Source organism: Chrysemys picta, chromosome 6 (genome assembly GCF_011386835.1).
Source record: "Chrysemys picta bellii isolate R12L10 chromosome 6, ASM1138683v2, whole genome shotgun sequence".
In the NCBI taxonomy this organism is placed as follows: Eukaryota; Metazoa; Chordata; order Testudines; family Emydidae; genus Chrysemys; species Chrysemys picta.
In genome coordinates, this window is record NC_088796.1 from 109,535,925 (window position 1) to 109,560,714 (window position 24,790).

The 24,790-nt window shown below is 40.2% G+C and overlaps 1 protein-coding gene across 43 annotated transcripts in view; it reads left to right on the forward strand.

The window, feature by feature from the left end:
- PTPRD (protein tyrosine phosphatase receptor type D) overlaps positions 1-24,790 on the forward strand; it is a 1,673,772-nt gene that overhangs the window by 1,611,207 nt on the left and 37,775 nt on the right. For all 43 annotated transcript variants that reach the window (XM_065549568.1, XM_065549595.1, XM_065549566.1 and 40 more), the window contains 3 exons: positions 2,614-2,789; positions 16,742-16,861; positions 17,332-17,486. In XM_065549568.1, the coding sequence (XP_065405640.1) occupies positions 2,614-2,789; positions 16,742-16,861; positions 17,332-17,486 (451 nt within the window). The remainder of the gene's footprint in view (positions 1-2,613; positions 2,790-16,741; positions 16,862-17,331; positions 17,487-24,790) is intronic.

Genomic DNA, 24,790 nt, shown 5'->3' on the forward strand with positions numbered 1-24,790 from the left:
CCTCTGTTATATCAATTTTGATGGAAGAAATGGGCCCAAAGAGTCAAATGTGTTAACATGACCCTGTCATTGCACAACATTAAACAGTTGTAAACAAGGTTCGGGGTTTGGTATACAGAGACGTCAGCCATCTTAGTTCTATGGTAAACACACATTAAAAATTCTTTAATCTTTTCTTAAAAAGAAGGAAAAAGAGCTAAAGTGTTTGAAAAGTAAAGTATTGAGTAAGTGTTTTAGTTTAACAACACTCCTTGTTCTCTTTCCCTTTAGCTGGAGAGAGAGTTTTCTCCTCCCCCTAACAGTTTTTTAGCTGGTATTAAAGATAGTAATAACTTTTGAGAAAAAGAGTTAGTTGAGATATGCTGGAGATGCTGTTGTTAAAGTCTGATCCCATTTTGTAGAAGACAAATACACACACAAGAAAGTAGAGAGAAGAACAGCAAAGGTAGAAAATGCAGCTTCTCCCTCTGGTGTAGATTCTCACTTGCAACCTTACTGCAGAAATATGCAGCCACAGCATGCGCACAGTCTTATCAACCACTGCAAGACATAGCAAACTGGTACCAACATTGGGCTATGTAGGGCATTGCTTTTAGCTGCCTTGTTGGTCACAGTCTTACAGCACTGTTGCAAAGTATACAGCCTTGGCCAGCTAAGCCAGTCTCTTATTAAACAGAAAGGCAAAAAAGAGATATCGGACAAAGAAGAAATAAGGTGGGGAATGAAAAGGACACACAAATGGGGCGGGGGGTGACAGCAGGAATCAAAGTTTCATGGTTCCCAAGTGGGGTTCAGGATTTAATCAAAGCCGGTAGTGGTGGCAGATGTCATCTGGGTCCTCTCTCTGACCCCGTCTGGTCAGGACTTCTTTCAGGACCAGGATGACAAAGGGCCAGCAGTGTCACAGTGGATCCTAGGAGACGGAGGATGTGTCAGCCGCAGTGGTGAAGCTTACTTCTTCTGGTCCACCTGTCTCCCCATCCAAAGTAGTTGATAGCGTGTTTTTCTCTCCCAAGTATTTTCTTTTAAGAACCCCCATAAGAGCAATGGGTGAAATAGCCCATTTCATTATTTTGTCCAACAATTCTGGGCCATTGATTTCCGGTCCCACACTTCTCTTGTTTATCGGCATGGTCTTTATACTACCCTTGAATTATATCAGGTAGGCCTTTTTGTTTGGACTAATTCAGTCTTTCTGACTCCATTTTGCACCTTTTTTCCATCAACATTTATTATTCTAAGTTATTGAGGTATTTTATGACCTTTCACTCACTTCTTACAGTTGGGCTCACAATTAAGTTAAAATGGAGGCCCAATTGTTACAATACCTCTGGGACTTCCTCTGTGCTATCTCAGTTTTTTGCTCTGCTCAAAGAGATATGCTAACCCCTTTAATGGAGCTCATTGGACCCTCATGCCTGCATGACTTGACAGCAATACCTCTGAATCTCAATAAAGAGTTTTAGTACCTATGCCTAGGGTGACTCAACAGAACAGGACTGCAGGGTCTTAGACCTTCCACCTTGTTACATATGTATTTAATTTTTATTCAGGTTTGTGAAGGTGCTTACTTCATACACATATGTTATAGTAGGTTCCATGATTTTTTTGCACTTGGTTTCCATATTCTTTTTCCTAAAAGAAGGCCAATACTTAGCTACTGCAATCCAATTATGGGGAGAAGTACAAACAGCAATCATAGTAGTCTGAAACTATCAGCACCTTTGCCATATTAAAAAATGTAAAGAATGAAACCATGGGAGCCCATAATTTTCCTTTGGGTGAAGAAATTTTGTCCTCCCCCCAGGAAGGATACACAAGATCTGAAATGCAACAGAACCACCTCTGTACCCCTTGCAAAAAATGGAGCAGTGCTCCACAGTTGGTCTTTTCCTGACAATGTGCAAGGGAGTTTCTGGGCAGTCCAGCATGGCCACTGAATCAACAAACTGCATGTGGTCACTGGCCAAAATGCCTGTATAGGTCATGAAGCATAGCAGGCCACATTAGTGCGGTTATTGTAGAGCATTCTGCCCATACAAGCCCCAAAAGTCACGCACAGGCAATTTGTCCATTTGAGCTTTGTGCAGCTGATGATGATTTCCTCATAAATTTAGAGAGTTTATTTTGTATAGTAGTTTTGTTTGCTTTTTCTCTCTTTTGCAAATCAAATTTTGTAGGAAAACAATATCAAGTGATAGGTTGCATTGGAGAGAGGAGAGGAAACGTGGGGACAAGAGACAGCTGGAGTTTGAGAGCCCATTTGTCTCTTTTGACACATTTTATTGACTGATTGATCACCACTTTCACAGAAAGATACCAAAACTGTCTGGAATAAATACAAGCATATATTCTAGTTGGCTTCTGCAATCTAAGTAAAAAAGAGGTTCTCTAACTTAAGTTTGATGCGAAGGCAAGAATCTGCCCCTAGCTAAACACTTCTTCCATGCCAATTGACATCACAATGTTATTATATTGTTTGTTTATCAAGTATCAAATATACTCATTAAAACGTATGGAGAGACCCGTGCTCACCTTTGTAACAGAATGTTTCAGGAATAGTGTCTGATGTGATCTGACTTCTCAAATGTATTCATTCTTCCTGCTTTGCAGGCATACCTGGAAGTGACTATGTCAATGCCAACTACATAGATGGTTACAGAAAGCAGAATGCTTACATAGCAACACAAGGGGCTCTCCCAGAAACCTTTGGAGATTTCTGGAGAATGATGTGGGAACAACGGGGTGCAACTGTGGTCATGATGACAAAACTGGAGGAAAGGTCCAGGGTAAGAAAGAACTTTATTGCTTTTGTAGACTAATTAAAAAAAATTAAAACTTGTATCTGCTTTATCATTTACATAAGTTTTTCATTCAAATTTGCCCAGTCCTCTCCGTATCTGCAATATTTGAGTGATAGCTAATAATAGTGTCTTTATTATTAAATGTGGAGCTACACAGCCATGCCACTTTTTTCTTAGTCGATTTTCTAGTGACTAGAAAACTTGACATCCCATCATCTTTAATGGTTTCTCCAGCCATTTCAACTAAGTCTGAACTAAACTGCAATGATGTTTTGATGCAACTTACTATTTTCTAATAGAACCATTTTCACTTAAAATTATAATTGAATTTGTTATTACTGTTAGTAATGGGGCCAAAATATGTTAGGCAGTGTTCAAACACATAGGAAGACATCATCTTTTTTGTAATATTGAGCTGCTGAATATTTTGTGTTCCCACACAAAATGAGCAAATATCAGCTAACGTGTTATTTGGCAAATAAAAACTAGCAAGCTGTATTAATGATTCCCAGATAGAACAATGTCAATTTGGCATGTGATAACTAGAAGTCTACTTTTCTACCAAGAACCAAATAGGGATCAGTGCCTGAATTGATAAAAATAAAAATGAATTCAAATTTTTGCCCTGTGAGAAAGTTGGCCCTAACTTAATGAGAAATGAACCATTTCTTGAACTTCGAATTATTTGTTAAAATAGTGTACATCTTTGCACTTCTGTATTTTCTTGTTTCTTTTTTAACATTGTGAAACATCATATTTGTACCTGACTTCTAGCCCAGTTTGTGCAGGTTTGGATAAGATTCAGATAAGAATCCAAACTTTGGCTGCTTATCTGAACAAAACACCTCAACTTCATGAGACTTATCCATCATTAGAAACAAGAATAGGAGATTGGAAGTGTCACTTCCTGCACTAGAACAAAAATATGGCTGAATCATCTTTTCATAAGGAAGTTAAGATATGTCACCATCACTCAGCTTTTGGACATATTCTGTTGACTTCATTTTAGTTAAAATCAATGAGTACTCAGTTGTGGATAAAAATATAAGAAGGGTGTTATATTTGCACATAGGGCTGCTAAAAGAAAAAATGTTTCTTACTAATACATGCCAAAAACAGAAGACAAAATTATCTGTGGTGTTTCAACTATGAGGCCTTCACCAGGAATAATCTGTAAAGGTCAAAGTAAAATTAGGGAAGCTGGAGATGGAATGCAGGGTATGTATGTGATCAGAAAGGAAATAATGGAGTGGGTGGGTATCAGAAAAAAATAGCATGACTGTAATGTTAAATTAAAAATAAGGAATTTTTAAACATTGTGAAAAGAATGGAGGTGGTCCACCAAGCTCAAAATAAGCCACTGGGGTTGAAAAGTATCTAGAGTCAAGAAAAGTTCCAACTGGGGCAAAAAAGGGAGAGAGGGGAAAATATGCTGTCATAAAAAGGTCTTTAAATCAGTAAAAAGTAGACTGTGCATCTGACCAGATCATAGTTTATATATAAGCAGTTTATGTGTAAGCTCCATTTTTTTAAATTAGAACATTTTTAGTTTATTGAGATGATAGTAAAACAAAATCCACTGTAATACTTCATTCCTTTCTGTAATGACATTAACTTCTCTTCCCATGTTGGATGTATACAGGGCTGTGCTGCTTATATAACTTGAACTTTGTGACTGCACTACTTTTGGTTTGGAGACTTATTGGTGTACAGATTTGGCCTCTTCCCATTTCAGAACCTATTAGAAATAAAGGAATAGTGTCCAGTTCAGGCAAGATATAGCAGTTAAATTATAGACTCAGTGCCTGCATGTAAATTCAACTTTCATTAACAGCACTGCCCACACATACCTGTTGATAATGAGTCCATTGCCGAAAATATTTTTCTCAGAATACTTTATTTTATCTTGATGCCCCAGGCCTTACTTAGCCCAGGAATCAAAAGTTGTTTTGACTTAAGCACATGAAATTCTGCCCATTTTCTCACTAGTTGCTTCTAATAATAGAGTTACTTCTAAATGGCATCAGTGCTACTCTAAAGTCTGATGATAATGAACAGTCCTTTGCAGAAGGTCTTTTTACTTAAATACCTCCCATGTATCTTAACACTACAGGTCGTTGCTCCATGTACAGAAACTTGTTTTGAAATAACCAAATAAAATTCTGCTCATTCTCTTTACTAATTGCTTATTGCAGTTTCAAGCTAACTCTGCTCTCTGCTGACTGTACCCTGAAAAGAGCTGATCAGAATAATAATCATCTTTACATATGATTTGCATTCAGTGGCAACACATTCCTTGAGTGTAATGACAGTCCAGACAGTCCTAGTCAGTTGACTTTCTGTGTGTTTCTTTCATTTATGATTTAACTCATTCTTAGTTCATAAGTGAAATGAGTTTCATGCAGTCAGCCTGATCAATAATAGTCCATGTAACATGTAATCTCAATACATAATTTAGCAGAATGGGCAATTTCATTTAAGGTGGAGCTTGCAAATGTGAAAATATGACACTTAGGTTACCCCTCCTAAGATAGCATCTTCAGATAATGTCATTAATGGTATTACTAGTGGGGTAGAAGTGGGAATCCCTAGTCTAGGAAAGAATATGATTAGAAGATTACATGTATTTTTCTACACCATCATTTCTTTATACAGCACAAGACCAAATGAAATTTCAAAAATGAGATATAAACACTATTAAACGCTCATGAAGATTAGGACATCCTTTAGTTTTGTTTTCTTGTTCTTTGTTCCCTTTTCTCTCCATTTTCGTGTATTGAATCCCTGATCATTATCTCTTCTGCAAAGGAAGATCGTTCCTCTCTGGGACTTCATCTCCTTTTCTATCTTCATGTCTTCGTTTTGTTTACCTTGCTTTTTTCATTGTTCAGTGCTGGAGCTTGGCATCAGGCTTTTTAACCTGTGCTGCATGGATAAAGTTTTTTTTTTTTTAATGGCATTTGCAGAAGCAAACTAAGTTGGTTCATTAACATGTGTTAGATGTCTGACTAACCTCAGCTTTGAGAACTTACATATTTAACAGCTGAGAATGTCAAATGAAGATGTTACAGTGAATTAGTTATTCATTTGTTTGGCTATTGGGAAGCTGCAGAATAAAGAAAGCTCTTTCATATATAACCCTTCACACATTGTTTCTGTTTTAAATGTCATCTCTGCAATCTCACCTGACCTAATCCAGACCTCAGAGAGGAAATCAGTCCCATTACTCTGCTATCACATATGTAATTTATATGAAAAAGGATTGTACACACTGCAATGCATGGAAAAATGTTGATAACATATTTATTACATGCATGAGTTTAATCTGAATGAAATAAAAGGAAACCATTAAGGGGTGAAAACTAGAGATTAGGAAAAGCAGTTAACTGTTACAATACAGGAACACATAAGACAATTTAAAGCATTAATATTATGGTGTGAGAGTTTCTGGATTGATTCCCGCCCCCTCCAAAATTTACATTTTTAGTGCCAGATCCTTTTGGTTTGTTGCATTCTCAGGGACCTCCATGCTGTAGCAGGTGGTCCCAAATTGTTTCCATGCTACAATCAACATATGCATTTATCTGAGGAGCCATGTGGGGACAGGGGACCTCAGCGTGGAACAAACAGAAATGTTGTTACATCGAGGCAACGTTTGTATTATCCACTAGGTCACCATATATTCCCCTCAAAGATATTGTTTGGGGTAGGACATTGTAGCAGGTAACTCCATTGCAAGAGATCTTAAACCTCCCATTCCTTATTCTAATTCCTTGGCATAGACTCACTCCAGAATGTTCTGGGATAGACACAGTGTTCATTTTTACTTCCTCCTCATTGCTATCACGGACAATATTTTCCTCGCTGGGGCATCACTAATATGGTGTTCATAGCCAGAATCTTCTGTCACAACCACCCCCTCCCAACCCTGCCAAATTAGAACCAAATACAATATAAGGCTTGCAGTAACTGCTTCAGCAATATGAACCTGAATTTAAACTTCTGGATTGATGAGGAACTACTTATTACTTACACCGATGCTTCATACATTTCCTCACAGCTAATGACCAGCTGGAAGAGTCAAGTGCCCGTCACTTTGCTGCAGGCCCTTAAGTTGAACTTGCCAATCATTAACTACCAGGAAATGGAGACTGTTGCAAGCTACGAATATATACAAATGCGAACAAAAAATAATTAATTGGCTCTGTGGCAGTTGAACTACATGTTGCCATAGACACAGTGAGCTGTATGCAGAAATAGTCTTTTCCTACGTGTCAAAGACCAGTAGGAAAGCAGGATCATCTTTTCATTAATTTAATAATGAAACAACGAGACCCTCTGTACCAGTCCTATATTAGTGCAATAAGAACAACTGGGAATAATTAAGGGCCATAGGCTTTGCTTCTATTTGGAGTATTTATCATGGTTAAAGAGAATTAAGAGCCTTTTTGTCTGTGTTTGCCATTTTTAGAGGATAACTACATATAGTTTCAGCAGTGCAATAGCTACACACTGGGTTCATGCAGTCCAGAATCCCCCTTGGCACTCGGTGTTATGCTACTCCACCTTGGTATGTGCCATCCTCTTCATTGTGTTCTGAGTCCAACCATTAGCAACCTACTCCTCCATAGCCACTTGTGGAGAAGCCAAGAGGGGTTCCGCTCTACTTGGAGAAGCTTGATAATATATGTTCACTGTAACAGCTTGGCTGTTTTTGTTTGGTGAGTGTTGTGTATGTTTTTTGAGAGTTCAGGACTATATGTCACCCAGTCAGAACACACAGTTTGAAGTCCCAATGTTTTGAGAGGTTTATAATCCATCACACATGTAAAAAAAATGGAGGTGCTGCAATGTATACACAGCATATGCCCACACACTAGAAAAGTAAAAGGGACCAGGACATCCATTTACTTGAGGTTTGGAATTATAATTTTGATTTTATTTTTTGATAGGGAGAGGGGAGTATTGAATGGCATCAGGCAAGTTTTATAGATGTTCTAGAAGTACAGAAAGCAATGCTGAAAAATGTTTGGCTGTGCAACAAATCCAATATGCAACATGGTTGCTCCTAAAGTCTGTTTAGTATGAATATCATTGATGCAAATGCATGGTGTGCCTCGTTACACACCATGGACATTCAGAATTTCAAGGCAGCTCTGGGTATAATCCCCAGATTCTTCTGCTCCAGAAGCACAGGTCTCTACCACATGAGGTGAATTTCCATTTGCTGATGGCAGAAATGGGCCTGTGATAGGCTGAGCAGCTCTGATTGCATCCAATGGAAAGCAGTGGCACATATACACTAGTCAGTTCACAGCTGAGGCGTAGTTTTGTTTTCTTGGCTGCCTGAAAGACACGAAGGACTTTCAAACAGATACATACTTAGGATACATTTTGATTGGATTGTGATAAAGATAGTTTTTAATTTGTAATACTGGCCCTTTGCGGGAGAGAAACAGATTAATTATCTTTCAGCTTAGGTAGGTTTTGATAGATTGTACTGAATATGCAGCCTAAGTGACAGTGATCCACATCTTCACTAATATGGCTATGAAAGTAGAAGAGTCATCAATACTTTCATTTAACTGTGTTTTTGTTTTTTGCAAATAACATGTATAACCTGAACACTCTATCTTTTACTTAGTCCAAACAAAGTGTCAATGGTTAGCATACAAACATTGCTTTTGCACTATGGAGTAGAGGCTGGGTTTATTTATTTTTGAAAAGTGATGAATACTTAATGTAAACAGAAGACCAGCCACAAAAATAATGGTTACTTACTGTGGAAACTAGAAGAATATGCATGTCTTTATCTGCTAAACTAGCTATAAATTCTCAGTTTTCTGCTCTCCACAGCCATGCTGTCAGGAAAGGAAGGATGTTGCAAGTGGCACTTCTTTCTTGCTGAATAATACTATCTTCTTACATGGGAAGAGATAAGCACTTGATTTGCTATTCCTTTTTGATTTAGGATGGCAAACCAATAACTTCTGGATCAATAAGGAACTATTAGTATTACTTTGTTTTTAACTCTCTCAGAATGTTAAGATGTAAAAAGGATAAGAATTGATGGGAGTTAAATCTAGCCAAAAAATAAAAATAAAAAAGAAATAAATTGCATTGCTGGCAAAATTGTTGCTAGACCACGCATACACCAGATTCACAAAAAGTAAATTCAAAATGTATAGGTTTTGTACTGCTTTTTGTTCACTATGACAAAATGCGTCTGGTTATTCTTATAACACTGGAAGTGTTATATTCTGTTGTGGGACCAGTTCATCCTGTCACATTTGTAAAACTCAACCATACGGCAATCCAGTAAGGGGGAGATTTTCAAAGGCACAATGGGCAGTTTGCTGCTCAACTCTGACTGAAAGTAAATGTAATTTGGGTGCCTGACTCCTTTAGGATTCTTTCACAATCTCATCCTAAAATGGCACTGACTCAAGCTGCATTCACCAAATCAAATATTTCAACATTAATTCCCTTTTTCATGCTCTGTTATGGATAGAGGCACAGTGCAAATGTAAACAAGGAAACTCGTCTGAAATCCTTGTTGCACAATTGTTCTGTCACCCACAAGAAGGCTATGCAAATCCCAGTTCTTCTATGTCTTATATATTTGGGATTGATGAACATACAAATAGAGTATGTAGTTGGATGAAGTTATTCTAAGGTGGCTTTTCTTAGTTGTTTTGGTTAGACCTGATTCTCTGATGAACTAGTAGATTTTCCCTTTCCAGTATGTGCCTGGCAAGTGGTTTCCTCCATCATGTAGCCTTTGATGCAACTGATGTGTCACATCAGAGCTGTCCTCACATAAATCTCCCATTGTCCTGGAAAGAGATGACCTACATGTAAAATGAACCATTTTCACTTTGAGCATTTCACACTGCAGGAATAGAGACTTTCTATTTGTTTTTAATGCACATAGTACGATTAGTTCCTGTTCTATGACAACACTGTTCCTTGTTACTACCGATTAGCAAGTTCTTGATAGGAGTATCAAGGTTTAACTGGTTAGTTACTTGAATTTTTGCTCATCTAGCACATTCTGTTGGCCGAAAGCTGTGCTATTCATGAAAATAAATATGTAGATAATTTAGTGTCTTCTATTTTTGCTTGGTGATTTTGGGAAATACGCTGCTGTAGGACAGAGATTCTCCTGAATGTACAAGTTCCATACTTTCTGAGCATTATCATCCTTCATTTGGTCCCATCTTACCTGTTTATGTAATACATGATGATTACGTAATGTTGTCTGTCTTGGTTGTTTTTGTAATGAGTTTTCTGTAAATCTGGATGTTGAATACCCATGCAATGGCAATAGAATATTTTCTTATATGGGTTTCCTAAGCAGTCACTGGAACAATCTGAGCTATAGGACAAAGACCTGTGTGGTTATAAGATCTTTGCTTACTGTTTATATCCATTAGTGACTATTCTTTGCATTTTTGAGGTTCAAAAATATATAACATTTTTCCCTATGTTGTTTTTCATTTTTGTACCATTCTGGCCTGTCACTTCTGGCTTTGGCTGGAACCAAGAAATGGTGTAACAAAATGGGATATGTTCTAAGGGTAGAATATAGCAAACCCACTTTTATTACCTTATTGGACTGATCAATACTCTACTTTCTGGGCTCTAAATAGCAAGCTTCCCAAATCAGACCTATGTGTTGAGCAGAATTTCTATCATATAGGAGCAGAGTGAGTTTTACGAGGTATGCTAATGACAAGGCAAGCTGATCAGGTTATAACGGTACTCCCATCACCTGTAATCTTCTATGCCTATAGCCAAGTGGCATTGTGCTACCCTTACTCACCCACAATAGTTAATGGTAATATTTATGGAATAAGGTAGTCCTCACTGTGTGTAAGTGCATCACGATCTGGCCCTTACAAAGCATCAAACAAAATGACTGTCAATCTCAGCCTTTAAAATGATCATTATAAGTAAGACCATTGGGAAAATATTTTTTTATCCTTTTTTCACATTGAATCCCTAAGACCCTGTCTTCATTGACCACATGAAGTGTTTAAAAGAGGTTTAAAGAGTGTTTTAAATTTAACATTGTAAATGCCTGGGTAGATGGTTGAGGCAGGTGGAAGGGAGAATTGTGTTAAAAATATGATGGGGGTCCAACCTTAGTTTGCTCTCATGTATACCAATCTGTGATGCATTTAGTTTTAAGGATCAAATTAGAAGCAATTTACAGATTTTGTTTTGAATTATCTATTAACTATCTTCCCGTATTAAGAATTTGTATGACGGGGCATCTTCCCCTCACTGTCATGTAAAGCTTTAATAGAGGCCTAGGGAGGCTGCATGGGGAAGCAGCCAATAGGGGAGAGGCTGGGTGGAGCAGCCAATCCGGGTCCAGGCAGGCCAGGGGCCAGGGCAGGGTAGAGTCAGTTGCTGCTGGGAGCCAAGGGAGGAAGGACTGCATACCTGGAGGGCTGAGAGAACTAAGGACCTTGGACAAAGCAGCTGCTGGCAGGGACCAGGGAAACAAGAGGGAGCTCCTTGCTGGCTGCTGGGACTGAAGAGCTGAGTGCCCTGAGGTAAGGACGAAGAAGGTGCTGGGGCCATGGGGAAGGGAAATATAGCAGCATTGCTGGAGGTTACAGAGGAGCAACAGGAGGCTGCTATTTACAGGGTCCCTGGGTTTGGGCCCAGAGTAGTGCACAGGCCCAGGTCCTCCACACTCACCATTGGGGAAATGGCTGGACTGTTGGACAGATATGCACCTCTCCTGCCCCCCCCCCCCCCCGCAGCCTCCTGAAGGGGGAAACAGATGATGACCCAGCCATATTGCTGAGGATGCTGCAGTTCTGGGAGTTGAGAGGGGAGCCGTAAGCAGGAACAGAGCCAGAGAGCCAGTATGCAGACTGTGAATGTGGGCGTCGGCCTCAAGTTAATCCCCAGCATGACTAGGAGGAGGCTCCAGTCAGGCAATGAGGGCTGCACCCCATGACAATTAGTATCACTGATCTTATCTTAGATACTTTTTTTAAAAATAGGGAGTTAACTTGCTAACTAACTGGTGTGTTACAAGCTGTTTTTGCTGCACGTTTATTTGAATTGTGTTTAAGAAGAGAGCATTTGAAAGCTAGTATAGAGAGGACCTTAAACGAAATTGAACTATGTTGCAGGACAGTCTACTGCTTCCATATTTTCAGCCTGATTTTGCAAACCCAAAAGATTTAAGCAATTTGGATAAGCTTCAAGCAAGCTTATAAACTTCTGGGTACTTATCTGAATTTAGCATTTTTAGTTTTACTACCTCTTTTACACCCCTGATCTTTTCGACTGTTGGGCCTTTTTAAATTGTCTCAAACTAGGTGCTCCAAAAAATGAAGAACCTAAAACCACAAGTAATTTTATAAAATCTTGACCTTTATTTTTAATGGAAATTTATGTGGTTGAATCTGTCATCTTACAGTTTTGACAAGGGGAATCAATGGTAAAGAGTGACCTGATACTGTTCAGATATCATCTCACCATAATTTGTTTTTCTATTCTGAATAAGGAAATTAAAAGCTCAAGACAAATTATTATTATTATTATTCAGCATCATTATAGAAAAGTCTCCTTTTTTAAAGAACTATCCCAAACTCTGTGTAGAAGTGAGCACCTTTATATGTACATAGAAAAACTGAAACAAAGCCATTTTTGTATAAACTGTTATTCTTCCAGATTCAAAATTTATATGCTGTTCTTGCATCAAGGGATGTAGTCTGCCTGGATTTGCCTATGTTAACTTGTCTCATTCCTGAACTTGGTTTGTCCCTATCGTCTCAGGTGGCCTGCAACAGCTGACTTACATATTAGGAATACCCTCAAGGAGTTTTTCAGGCTGAGTGGTAGAACTTTGTACTGGAAAAATTTTTCTCTACCCCTGAATGTCAGGAATTTTTGTGTGTGCATGCTCATATGGAAACTTGCCTCCTTCAGCTCTGTTGATGCAAGCCAGTATCCTCCCTGGTGTCTGTGGCTTGCTGAAGTGTGAATATCTATGAATATTCTTTGGTGATATTTAAACTCCTCAGGTCTGAAACAGTCTCAGGCTTTTCATTCCGATTGGAAAAAAAATTCTACATTCAATTTTCCTACAGCTTTCTTTTCAGCGAGTGCTCATAATACCATGAAGAACGAGGATTTTGCTGCTTTGTATGAAAGAGCCTGAGAGAAAGAGAGAGAGAGTATTGAAGTTATAAGAATGTGCCTATCATGATCTTTATGTGCCTTGTGTAAAAATAGCACTAAGACTACATGATAAATGCATTCATCTTTTGAACCAATGTCAGCTAATGTCATCCCTGAACTTAGTGGCAGTTGGTTTGTTAGCATGATAACGTGTCATCAGGTTGAGAGGGGTCAGGGCCAGCTCCAGGCACCAGCGCAGCAAGCAGGTGCTTGGTGTGGCATGTCCGGCTCATCGGCAGCAATTCGGCGGTGGGCCCCTCAGTCCCTCTCGGAGGGAAAGACCTGCTGCCGAATTGCCGCCGAAGAATGAAGCGGTGGAAGGAGAGCTGAAGTGCTGCCGATCGCGGCTTTTTAAAAAATTTTTCCACCGCTTTGGGAGGCAAAAACACTGGAGCCAGCCCTGGGAGGGGTGAATAAAATAAGGGGATGTGGGTGGGGAGTACTGTTGAATCTGTTGGAGGGTGTTATGTTTTCGATGGACTGACTTTGTAAATAAATTGTTGCTATGTGTGCATCTGGAGAGGAAGTGCAAGGGGCCCACTTCATCATCATCATTTATTTCATGTATTAAAGACTGTCAGTTTGCTTGGCACTGTACACAGTCCCTTAAGGTACCTGCAGTCAGATTAGGTTCAAACAGAAGCATTAAGAAATAGATAATGGCCACAGTTTTCAAAAGTGACTGACGATTTTTGGTGTCCAACTTGAGTCAGCTTAAAGGGGCCTGATTTTCAGAAAGTGATGGGCACCTACCCTCTGAAAATCAGGCTCCTTTTAAGTGTCTTGAGTTGGGCCCTAAAAGCACTATTCATTTCAGAAAATCTTGGCTTAAACATTTAAATATAGTGACTCTACCAGCACAATAGTCACTTGACAGTTAAGATATACTATTTAATATCCTTTTGCCTTTGAAATCCAAACAAAAAATTTTGTTTTAACCTCTCACAAAGATAAATCGGACTGAAAATTGCTAGGAGTCCTGGGAATTTAATATGTATGATCACAGAGCATGAGAGGCTGGCGGGCAGGGGACGGCACATCTTTGAAAGAGAAAACGTCTTATACTGGGGCAAGTGGAGAAGGAAAAGGAATACAAGTCTGAGTACATTCGCTAGTACCATCAACTTACAGTTCATATGATCGTCCAAAATTCTAAACTTAAATCCATTCTGTTTCCTCTAAACATCAATATTTATAGTCAGTGGCTCCCATTTTCAAATAACATGACGCACTGAACCGCAAGTTGCAATTATTCCCGAACAAGCAGCGTCAGCTTCTAGCAGCATGACCCAAGAACAGCAGCTCTCACAGGAAATATTTCAGGACATCTCCAAAGGGTGGAGGGGGGAGGGGCAGAGGAATTAAAACACACCCACCCAAAAAAAAAAAAAACTAATTTATTTTCATCAGGGTTAATTTGAAGAGAGTGGTTTTCTACAGGCTTCTGAAATCTGAGTGCATTCTTACCATTAGCTCACTGCACTTCCAGTGACCCTCCTAATCTCTCATGTGGAGATTATTAGTGAATATTAAGGAAATAAGTATGTTTTGGAGAATAAAGGACTTAAAGGATCATTTTCAATTTGTTTAGGCCACAATATCTTTTCCTTTCAGGAAGGTAAATGGCATGCTACATCCCTGGAAGGATGGGACAACGTAAGAAAAGCTTTTTGAGACTTTGAGGTGCCTATTACCCTCCAATCTCTCTCACGATTTTTCACACTTGCTATCTGGTCACCCTATTTTAAGAGTGTAGAAAAATCAAATTCCCATTAATAACTTGTTCCTTTTGTTTTAGACCTCCAAGTATGATTTAGGACTTCACTTCCTGTCAAACGTTCCGTCCCAGTCCCCAATTAATTTTTTCCAGCAAGTTCAATTGTTAGGGTTTTTTTTCTGTTCTTCAACCAGATGACAGCTTCACAAACAGTGGTTTGTGAACCATTAAGGTTTGTGAACCGGTGCAGCTGGGAGCATGCTTCCCAGACTAGATAGAAAGACACGCTAACTCTGCACGAGCTAGTGCACTAAAAATAGCAGTGTGAATGTTACAGCACGTTGGGCTAGCCACCAGGCGGTCGGGTGAACAGGCATGCAACTTGGGTGGCAAGCCCAGGCTGCTATTTTGAGCATGCTAGCTCAAGCAAAGCTGGAGTCAGTCTGTCTACCTGGGGGGCTGGTAGGCACAATCCCAACCGCAGTGAGGACATAGATCTGCAACGATCTGTAGACCCCTTCCTGTTGTTCCTCAGAATGAATGAAATGTTTTGAAATCTCAAACTGGGTAGGATGGTGGTGCTTGGGAAGAGTGCTGAATCTGTATGCAGGGTGAAAAAGCTGAAGAACATCTGAGTGTTCTTGGGTGTTCTCTTCTCTCTGTAAATAAAAACAGTTTGGATTAATACACACAGCAATACACGTTCTTATTGGGAATACAGTGCAGTATTTGTTCTCATTGTTCTTTTAGGATTGCATCTGACTTGGATTCAACTTGTATCCAACTGGGTTCAAACTATAGCGTATTTCTTTACCATATTAGCCAGGCTAATTTGTAAGAATTTATTTCATCAGTGTATGCCTCAGCATCATGTATCATTCATTTCAAATAAAAGAATTTTCAAATATTGAAACCTTATATTGTTTTTATACTATGACTGTGATTGTCTTAAATAATCAACAACTCTTTTTCACCCCTAGCCTTTTAGATCATAGATGGTATCTTTAACCAAAACAAATCATTCCGTTTCAGAAAAGATAATAAATACACACTCGTATTATGCATCTGTTTTATACAGAATTATTTCAGCTTGTTAAACTAAACACGCAATGTTTTGAAATGGAGATTTCTCTGGATGAAATGGCTTGTGTCTTAAAATTTGATGGATGAATTCTTTTTATCAAACCATGTATTTTAAATGTCTATTGATGCAATTTCCTGATATGTTTCATAACAATGAACTGAGAAGGAAATTATATTTTCCTATAACTCACTTCATAGTTATTGGTGCCATTCTATTTATTTTATTCACTAACTAAAAGAACTAAAAGCCAAAGAAATCCAGTCTTTCATTGTGATATATTTCTGTACATACTAAAATATGGTTTAAATTAGCATCAGAACAACAAGTAATGTATGGTGGAACTAATGTGAAACATTCAGAATATATGCAGTATGGTGGAAAGATTTAAAAACATGAGTTTGTAGCAACATTGTATTACCAAAAAAAAAAAAAAAAGGTATCTGAAGACTGGGGCCAGATCCTAAGCTGATGTAAATTGGTATGGCACTGTTGACTTTAATGGAGTTACACTGATTTATACCCTAAATCAAGATAACCATAATAAAAGCAGTACTAAGAGCCACAACCAGAAAAACTATCCAGGTGCGCATTAAAGTACATGCTTTGCACCAGATACACCTCTACCCCGATATAACGCTGTCCCTGGGAGACAAAAAATCTTACCACGTTATAGGTGAAACTGCGTTATATCGAACTTGCTTTGATCCGCTGGAGCGCGCAGCCCCGCCCCCCTGGAGCGCTGCTTTACCGCATTATATCCGAATTCGCGTTATATCGGGGTAGAGGTGTATTCACCTGTTGTTAAACAGCATAGCTCCATGGACTTTAATACAGCTATGCTGATTTACATTATCTGAGGCTCTGGCCCATAATATTGTAAATAAATATATTAATATATAAAATGAATATGTTACATGTTTATTACAGGTGAAGTGTGATCAGTATTGGCCAAGCAGAGGGACAGAGACATATGGGCTGATCCAAGTGACCCTGCTAGACACTGTTGAATTGGCAACATACTGTGTTCGAACATTTGCACTTTACAAGGTACGTTTTCTGTGGTGTCCTCCCTGCTCCCACCATTTAAAGAAGGCTGCTTTGCAGAAATCAGATCTCTTAAGGATTTACTTAAATCTTGATCCTGTTGGCAACACTGAAGAATAAAACAGTTCTTCTGTTATCACAGTGCATTTTTCTCCCAGGCTGGCAGTTCATCGGTAAATATGGAGCTCTGACTGTGAAGAACGGTTTAATTGAATGAAGAATTAGCTGAAGCACAGGCAGTTGTTGCTGTGTGCTATACAGTATAACTAAAACCCTCATGTCACTTGAACCACAAAACCAGCAATTTAGAATAGTTGTAATATTTTCTCCTATAGCAGGAGTTCGCTTTCTCTCTGTTCCCACAGAGGTTTAGCTGGTTTTCATCATTATATGCAGTTATGCCATCACTTCATTCCATAGTGCTGCCATAGCATTAGATAGCAGTTGTTTTGTTAAAATTTTTGATTTGATAGAATGGTTCAAGTGAGAAAAGAGAAGTGCGGCAATTCCAGTTCACTGCCTGGCCTGACCATGGAGTTCCAGAACATCCTACACCATTCCTAGCTTTCCTACGACGAGTCAAAACTTGTAACCCTCCTGATGCTGGACCTATGGTGGTGCATTGCAGGTAGGCACATACTTTACTTCAAAGCATCTCAAAATATCACACTGAAATTGTTTTTATGATTAATGCCCTGTGTTTTAAAGTATATGAATAATATCCTTTGTGCTTCTGGGGTTTCTTCTGTATTGGGATTGCATCCTGGCCATGCTATGAAAGGGCTTGGTCTCAATGACCTGTGGGTTTTTTGCATCTTGTGACATTCTATAATTGTAACATGAAATGTTGGCTATTTGGCAACATACTTATGGGCAGGTAAATGGCAAATTAGGAATTCAGTGCAAAATTGCCAAATTTGATGGATGCAGAGAAGGATTTTTGGTTTGTGCATTGGGAGCTCATTTTAGAATACATGGAATCTGTGCAAGTAGAATATACTATTTATTAGTAGAAGTCTGTAAGCAGAGAGTGTAGACAGGATAGTTAACACACAGGTATATTCGGAAATCACTGGAGAAAAAGAAGCAGTGTAGTGTTTGCTCTTAGTTTAAAACGGTGTATTTTGGAGAAACTATGTTCTAGTATTTTTTGAGTAATAAAATATTTTTTTATGGTTTCTAATATTGCACATTAAAACAAATAGTATGAAATCTAGAGAAGATAAAAGGGAACTGCTATTAAGACTAAGAAAAGCCTGAATTTCAGACTCAAGTTTAGTCCTTCCCTTTAAAACGGAGATTGGATGGAAGCTCAGAGGGAGCATGAGGAATGCATTACCAGGGGTTGTGCTGGATTCTTTGTCACTGGTAATTTTTAAATCAAGATTGGATGCTTTTCTAAAAGAGGTGCTTTAGATCAAACAGGAATTAATGAAGGGAAGTCTTATGGCCTGTGTTATGCAGGAGGTCAGACTAGATGATCACAGGGTCTCTGAGGGCAATTATCAAATGACTCAACCCCTGTCATCCAATCCCAGCTTCTGGCAGTCAGAGCTTTAGGGACACCCAGATAGGGTGACCAGATGTCCCGATTTTATAGGGACAGTCCCGATTTTTGGGTCTTTTTCTTATATAGGCTCCTATTACCCCCACTCCCTGTCCTGTTTTTTTACATTTGCTATCTGGTCACCCTACACCCAGAGCACAGAGTTGTGTCCCTGACCATCTTGGCTAATATCCATCGATGGACCTACCCTCCATGAACTTGTCTAATTCTTTTTTGAACCCAGTTATACTTCTGGCCTTCACAACATCACCTGGCAACAAGTTACACAGATTGATTGTGTGTTGTTGTAGTAGTCTCGGCCGAGGTTCGGCCCTCAGTGGGGCTGTGGGGTATCCCACCACCTTGTTCTGGTCCGCTGTCAGTCCTGGTCCAGCGGTAGTGTGGGACAGCAAACGCACGGTTAGGGGCTCAGGCCCTTAAGCAAGAGCTGAGCCAATAGGTCAGAAAAAGCCCTGGGCCCTCAATCAGGGCGGGGCAGCAACCACGCAGTCTGGAGCTCAGGCCCTCAAGCAGGGGCTGAGTCAATGTTTGTAGCAGCCCAGGCCCTAGGTCAGGGCGGGGCAGCAATCAAATAGTCAGTCAGGAACCCAGGCCCTTAAGCAGGGGCTGAATCAATGTTTGTAGCAGCCCAGCCTCTCTAGGCCAGGGGAAAAGGGGGAGTCTGCCACCCAAGGAGTGGGTGGCAGGGGGGACGCAGGCCCTCCCTCTTCACTGCGTCCCAACCCCGGGCCCTAGCAGCGGCGGAAACTCGCTGCTGTCAGTGGGGTTCCTGGCCACAACACACTGACATAGGCTCTGGCAGTGCTGCAGCCAGACTGGGGTCGGCTGCCCCCAGGCTACTTCCACACTCCCCCTCGTAGGGTACCTGGGCCGTCCTAGTGTCCTCGGTGCTCTCCACCAGCATCGGTTCCTCCGGGTAGGTAGCGAAGGGCAGGTTCGGCTCCTCCTCGGGATAGCTGGAAAGGGGCAGGTTCGGCTCCTCCTCGGGATAGCTGGAAAGAGGCAGGTTTGGCTCCTCCTCGGGATAGCAGGAAAGGGGCAGGCTCGGCCCCTCCTCAGGATAGCTGGAAAGGGGCAGGTTCGGCTCCTCCTCGGGACAGCAGGAAAGGGGCAGGTTTGGCTCCTCCTCGGGATAGCTGGAAAGGGGCAGGCTCGGCCCCTCCTCGGGATAGCAGGAAAGGGGCAGGTTCGGCTCCTCCTCGGGATAGCTGGAAAGGGACAGGCTCGGCCCCTCCTCGGGATAGCTGGAAAGGGGCAGGTTTGGCTCCTCCTTGGGATAGCTGGAAAGGGGCAGGTTCGGCCCCTCCTCGGGATAGCAGGAAAGGGGCAGGCTCGGCCCCTCCTCGGGATAGCTGGAAAGGGACAGGCTCGGCCCCTCCTCGGGATAGCTGGAAAGGGGCAGGCTTGGCCAGTCCTCCTCAGGGTAATGGGCGAGGGGTGGGCTCGGCTGGCCTGGCGACTCAGCAGGCCGGTCGCGGCCTGCTGCTGTCTCCCAAGTGGGAGCTCGGCCACAGACATCTGCTCTCTCCACCAGCTCGTTCTCCACTGAGCTCGGCAGGCGGGCTTTTATACTTCCGGGTCGGCGCTGTGACCTCTGAGGGGCGGGCGCCGGACCCGGTGGCTCCGCCCATGTTGGTGTTAGGGGAGGTTTGGCCCTCAGCGGGGCTGTGGGGTATCCCACCGCCTCGCTACAGTTGTGTGAAGCAATATTTCCTTATGTTGGTTTTAAACCTACTGCCTATTAATTTCACTGGGTGACCCCTGCTTGTATGATGGGGTTAATAACACTTCCCGATTTACTTTCTCCATACTATTCATGATTTTATAGGCCTCTGTCATATCCCCCCCCCCAGTTATCTCTCTTTTAAGCTGAACAGTCCGTCTTTTTTTTTTTAAATCTCTCCTCATACAGAAGTAGTTCCAGACCCCTAATCATTTTTGTTGCCCTTCTCTGTAACTTTTCCAATTCTAATATAGCTTTTTAGTGATGTGGTGACCGGAACTGCATGCAGTATTCAAGGCGTGGGCATACCAGGGTTTGATACAATGGCGTTATGATATTTTCTGTCTTATTATCAATCCATTTCTTAATGGTTCCTAACATTCTGTTAGCTTTCTTGACTGCCGCTGCACATTGAGCAGATGTTTTCAGAGAACTATCCACGATGACGCCATGATCTATTTCATGAGTGGTAATTAGTTTCCCTGAAACTCTCCACTGGCTTCCTACCTTCCATTTCAGTTTCAAGTTTTTCATCCTCCCTTTCAGAGCTGTGCTACCTATACGCCTATCTACTTCTCAATTCCTTGTTGCCTTCTTACCATTGTTTTAAAGGGTCTTTTTCATTTCTTTTTCCAAGACCCTGGTCGTTGTCGGGCAGAATCGAATCGGGGACCTCTGGAGCTTAGTGCATGAGCCTCTACAGCATGAGCTAAAAGTCAACTGGCTGTTAGCTAAGACTGTAGAGCAGACTCATTAATTGCTCTCTAAGTGGTCTGTGTGCCTCTAGATGGGACAGAACACCACACCCAGAAGGTGTGTGGGTTACATTTGCACACTCTTCCATACTAAACTTATGGTTGGGACTCCCTCCCTCTGTTTGTGTGCAAAGCTCATTTACTTCCCTTATAAAAACACCATTTTCCTGTCAAAAATTGCAAAGTTACTCCACCAAAGCAAGAAGTGCTTTTGTTGGTGGTGGGAGTGGTTTGGTTGGTTTGTTGGTTTTTGTTTTTTGTTTCTTTTAAATCTGTACTGCTTTGAGACTAGACCATCACAAGGTTCCCTGATGTATCTGAAAGTTATTGTCCATCCAGATTGTGCAACCCTTGCTAATGGTGGGCAGCACTTATGCAAGTAGTCCCATTTAGTCAATAGAAATCTTAATATGCGTCATTGTTGCCCACTCTGAGTATGAGGTACACAAAGGGACACAGATTGTAAGGTCTAGGGGGTAAGGTTAATGTCTTTGCCGGGGCTCAATAAACAGTAATAATGACAGATTATAAAAATATTAATACAATTTTATACGTTTTTTATTTATACATTTGGTAGAAGCTAATGAAACAATTGACAGGGAGAAACTGTGGATGCAATTTCTCTTGATGCCAAAAAAGCTTTCAACACAGTACAGCCAAAAAGACAAATTAGTTAGGCCACTAAGCATATGTAGCACAGGAGTGAGCTACTTTTTCATTGAATGTCTATGAATGTCTGTTTTTGTTGACGGTGGTGGTGGTGTTCATGGGCTGAACGCTGAGCTCCTTTCTCAGTTTTTACTCCGGTAAACTCTCACTGAAATCAATAGGAGTTTGCCTGTACAAGGAATGATTAACAACCTAGTAAGGGTCTGAGGATTTGACCGTATAAACACAACAGACTAAGAACTGGGAACATATAGGTATTGTAAGTGAAGGGGTTTAAAGCATGCTTTTCCACACATTTCTACCAATCCACCTTAATCTTGACCTACAATCCTTCTGCTATTCCAGTCCACTATGTCTCTTAAAAACAGATATGGCAATCTCTGAAGATTGATTGAAGATAGACATCCTCTAGAGACTAGGTTAGATAAAGATCTACAGATTGATTTAAATGTGGGAGCTGAGACAGTTTTGAACCAAAGCCGCTGTAGCTGAAGGGCTGGTGTAGTAGATAATGTTTTCACCCCTCAGCTCATAGAGAGCCGAGAAGCCACCAACCCCCCCTGGGATGAGCTAGTTGAAAGCATAAAGAATTCACTTACATGGCCAAGATATAGTGTGCTTATTAGTGGAAACGGTTTGAAGTGAAGGGAAGTGACAACTGGAGTACCACATTGAAAACATTAGGATGGATTCTTTTTATGGATCAGTGACCAGGAAGGAGTTCAGTCCTAAGTGATTAAATTAGCTGCTGATACAAAATAAGAGGCAACATTCAGAATGACTGGACTAGATAAGTCATGGGGTCAGAGATGGTTTGTACATATCTAATACGTAGAGAATATTGTATAATGAGATCAATACAAAAGCAAAACCAAAAAAATACAAAGAGAATACACAATCCCTTCTCTCTAGTCATGTACTAATAAGATCCAGGAAGGAGAACCATTTGTGTGTTACTGAAAATTATTCTAGCGCTGGCAATTGACGGCTTGGCTGCGTGTGAAATACTGAGTGTTGATCTGATCGTTTTGTTTTAAAAAACATGTTGCAGAAATGAAAACCTGCAGTACAGCAGTCAAGGATCTTAGTTACTCAGAAGGGTAAGAGAAAGTAGATATGTATTCTTTAGGTAATAGAATATTAAGAGGCGGTCCCATCAAAGTATACTCAATTCTGAAGGGAATAAATAGTGGCATAAAGCTTCTGAAATAGTGCCAAAGACAAGATTAGGGCTTCAGCTACACAAAAGCTTATACTGGTATAAATGTGCCTCCTATACAGGAATAATACTGATATAACTTCATCTATACTAGGGGGGTTATACAGCTTTAATTATATCAAGCTAAAGTGATACGTATGTTGTGTGTAGACAAGCCCTAAAGGAGCAAAAAGTTAAACAAATTTAGGAATAATGTCTGCATATAGTACCAAATTCTGTAACCCTTACTTGTGTAATACTTTGGCAAAGACAGCAATACAAGCAGCACTTTTTAAAAAGTGAAACTTAGAAGAGAAAAAATGAGCTAATTCAAAAGAGACTGATATTTTAGGATGAAAGAAATCCAAGAAGCCTACCTTTTTTTGTAGATACTATTCATGATATGTATCCAAATCTTGATTGGCTCAATAGGAATAAGTAGTGTGATGCTTATATTCCATGGTAATAGTCACCTTAGAAATACCTAAGCAAGATAGATACTGCTTTACAAAGTATTAATTTTTAAACATTTATCCTTTCATTTCTTTGTTGTAGAGCGGTTCAGCAATATCACAGCACAACTTCTGCTTCCACACTGATGTGTCTTAATTTGCAGAGGTGATTTTTTTAAAAGGCATTTATTAATTTAAATGCAGGCTTAAACCCGAGGATTCTGCATTAGATAGATTATAATGTGTGTTCTAATGATAGTGGGGAAAGCACGTGTGTATGTTTGAAGCTAGATTAGTGCAGGCAAACAGGTGCTAATCAGATCACAATAAAATTGTACTGGAGGGCATCTGGAAACTCTATACCACTTTGTTTTCAAAACATCACAGAAACTGTAGTACTTACTTTAGTAACACTACATAAAAGCTTAACATGTAAGTTGCAATGCCAGACATTTCAATTTTTTTTTTTTAATATCAGCACCAAAGGGCATATCTTTCAGAGACATTTAGCTTAATGAAGTTTCAGTATGCACTTTGCATTCTGTTATGGCGAACAGAAAAACTTGGATAGTTTGGAGGAATGTCAGTTTTTGGTTTGAGTAGCACCCTGCCCTTATGTACTGAAACCCCTAATTAGCACATTAAAGACACGTTAACTTTAACAAATACATGTATTATGGCCCTGCATCTTTTTAAAATAGGGTATCTACCTAACTTTTGTCCAAGGTAAAGTATTTCAAATGTGTAGATACGAGTGCACTGTTTCCAGAGGAATGTTTCACATGACACCAATGCCTGTCTACTTCCTGCTGGACTCTAACTTCCCAACCCCCGCCGCACACCACACAATCTTCGGTTTCTAATCCTGGCAGTGAATAGGTTGCAGATGAAGGTCTATCCTTTTTCACGGTGTGGAAAAAATCCCTCCAGTACATATTCAAAAATCTCTCAAAGGAGATTGAAAACATTAAAAGCTTCCTCATCCTTTCCCTCCCTCTGCCTTGAAAACAACTCAGAATCCTTACTCTCCTTCCGTGGGTGGCTGATAGCATTGAAAAGGAAAAGTGTATAATAAAGATCTCTAACACCACCAGTGTGAAGTATTCCACAATTCCTGTACTTACCCCCATTTTCTTTTCCCACTGCATTTAGTATGCAATCTTTCTTCTTGCAATCATATGGAAAACAGCTATATGTTGGATTGCGCTAGCCTATTACATTCCACCTGCAACTAGTTTCAGGTCACTATATGACTGATTAGAACCCCTCTTCCTCCACAGGCTGCCATAATCCTGAGGTCTTTCCCTATCTCAGGGAAAAGCCAAGTGCAGTGGATGTCAAAGTTACTTCTTCATTTTAAAGACATGCATTAGATAGCGAGATGCCCGGCAATGTTCCTTGCACCTGGAGCCAAAGAAAAAATGTTTGAGACTTAGTGATATTTAATAACTGTAATATATATTTATTTCCTGCTAGTATAAATTTATAATAATAAGCTCTCTTTTCTAATTTTTTGTTTCATACTTGTCTTGACGATCTCAGTGACTCTGACCATACAATGTGCTGCG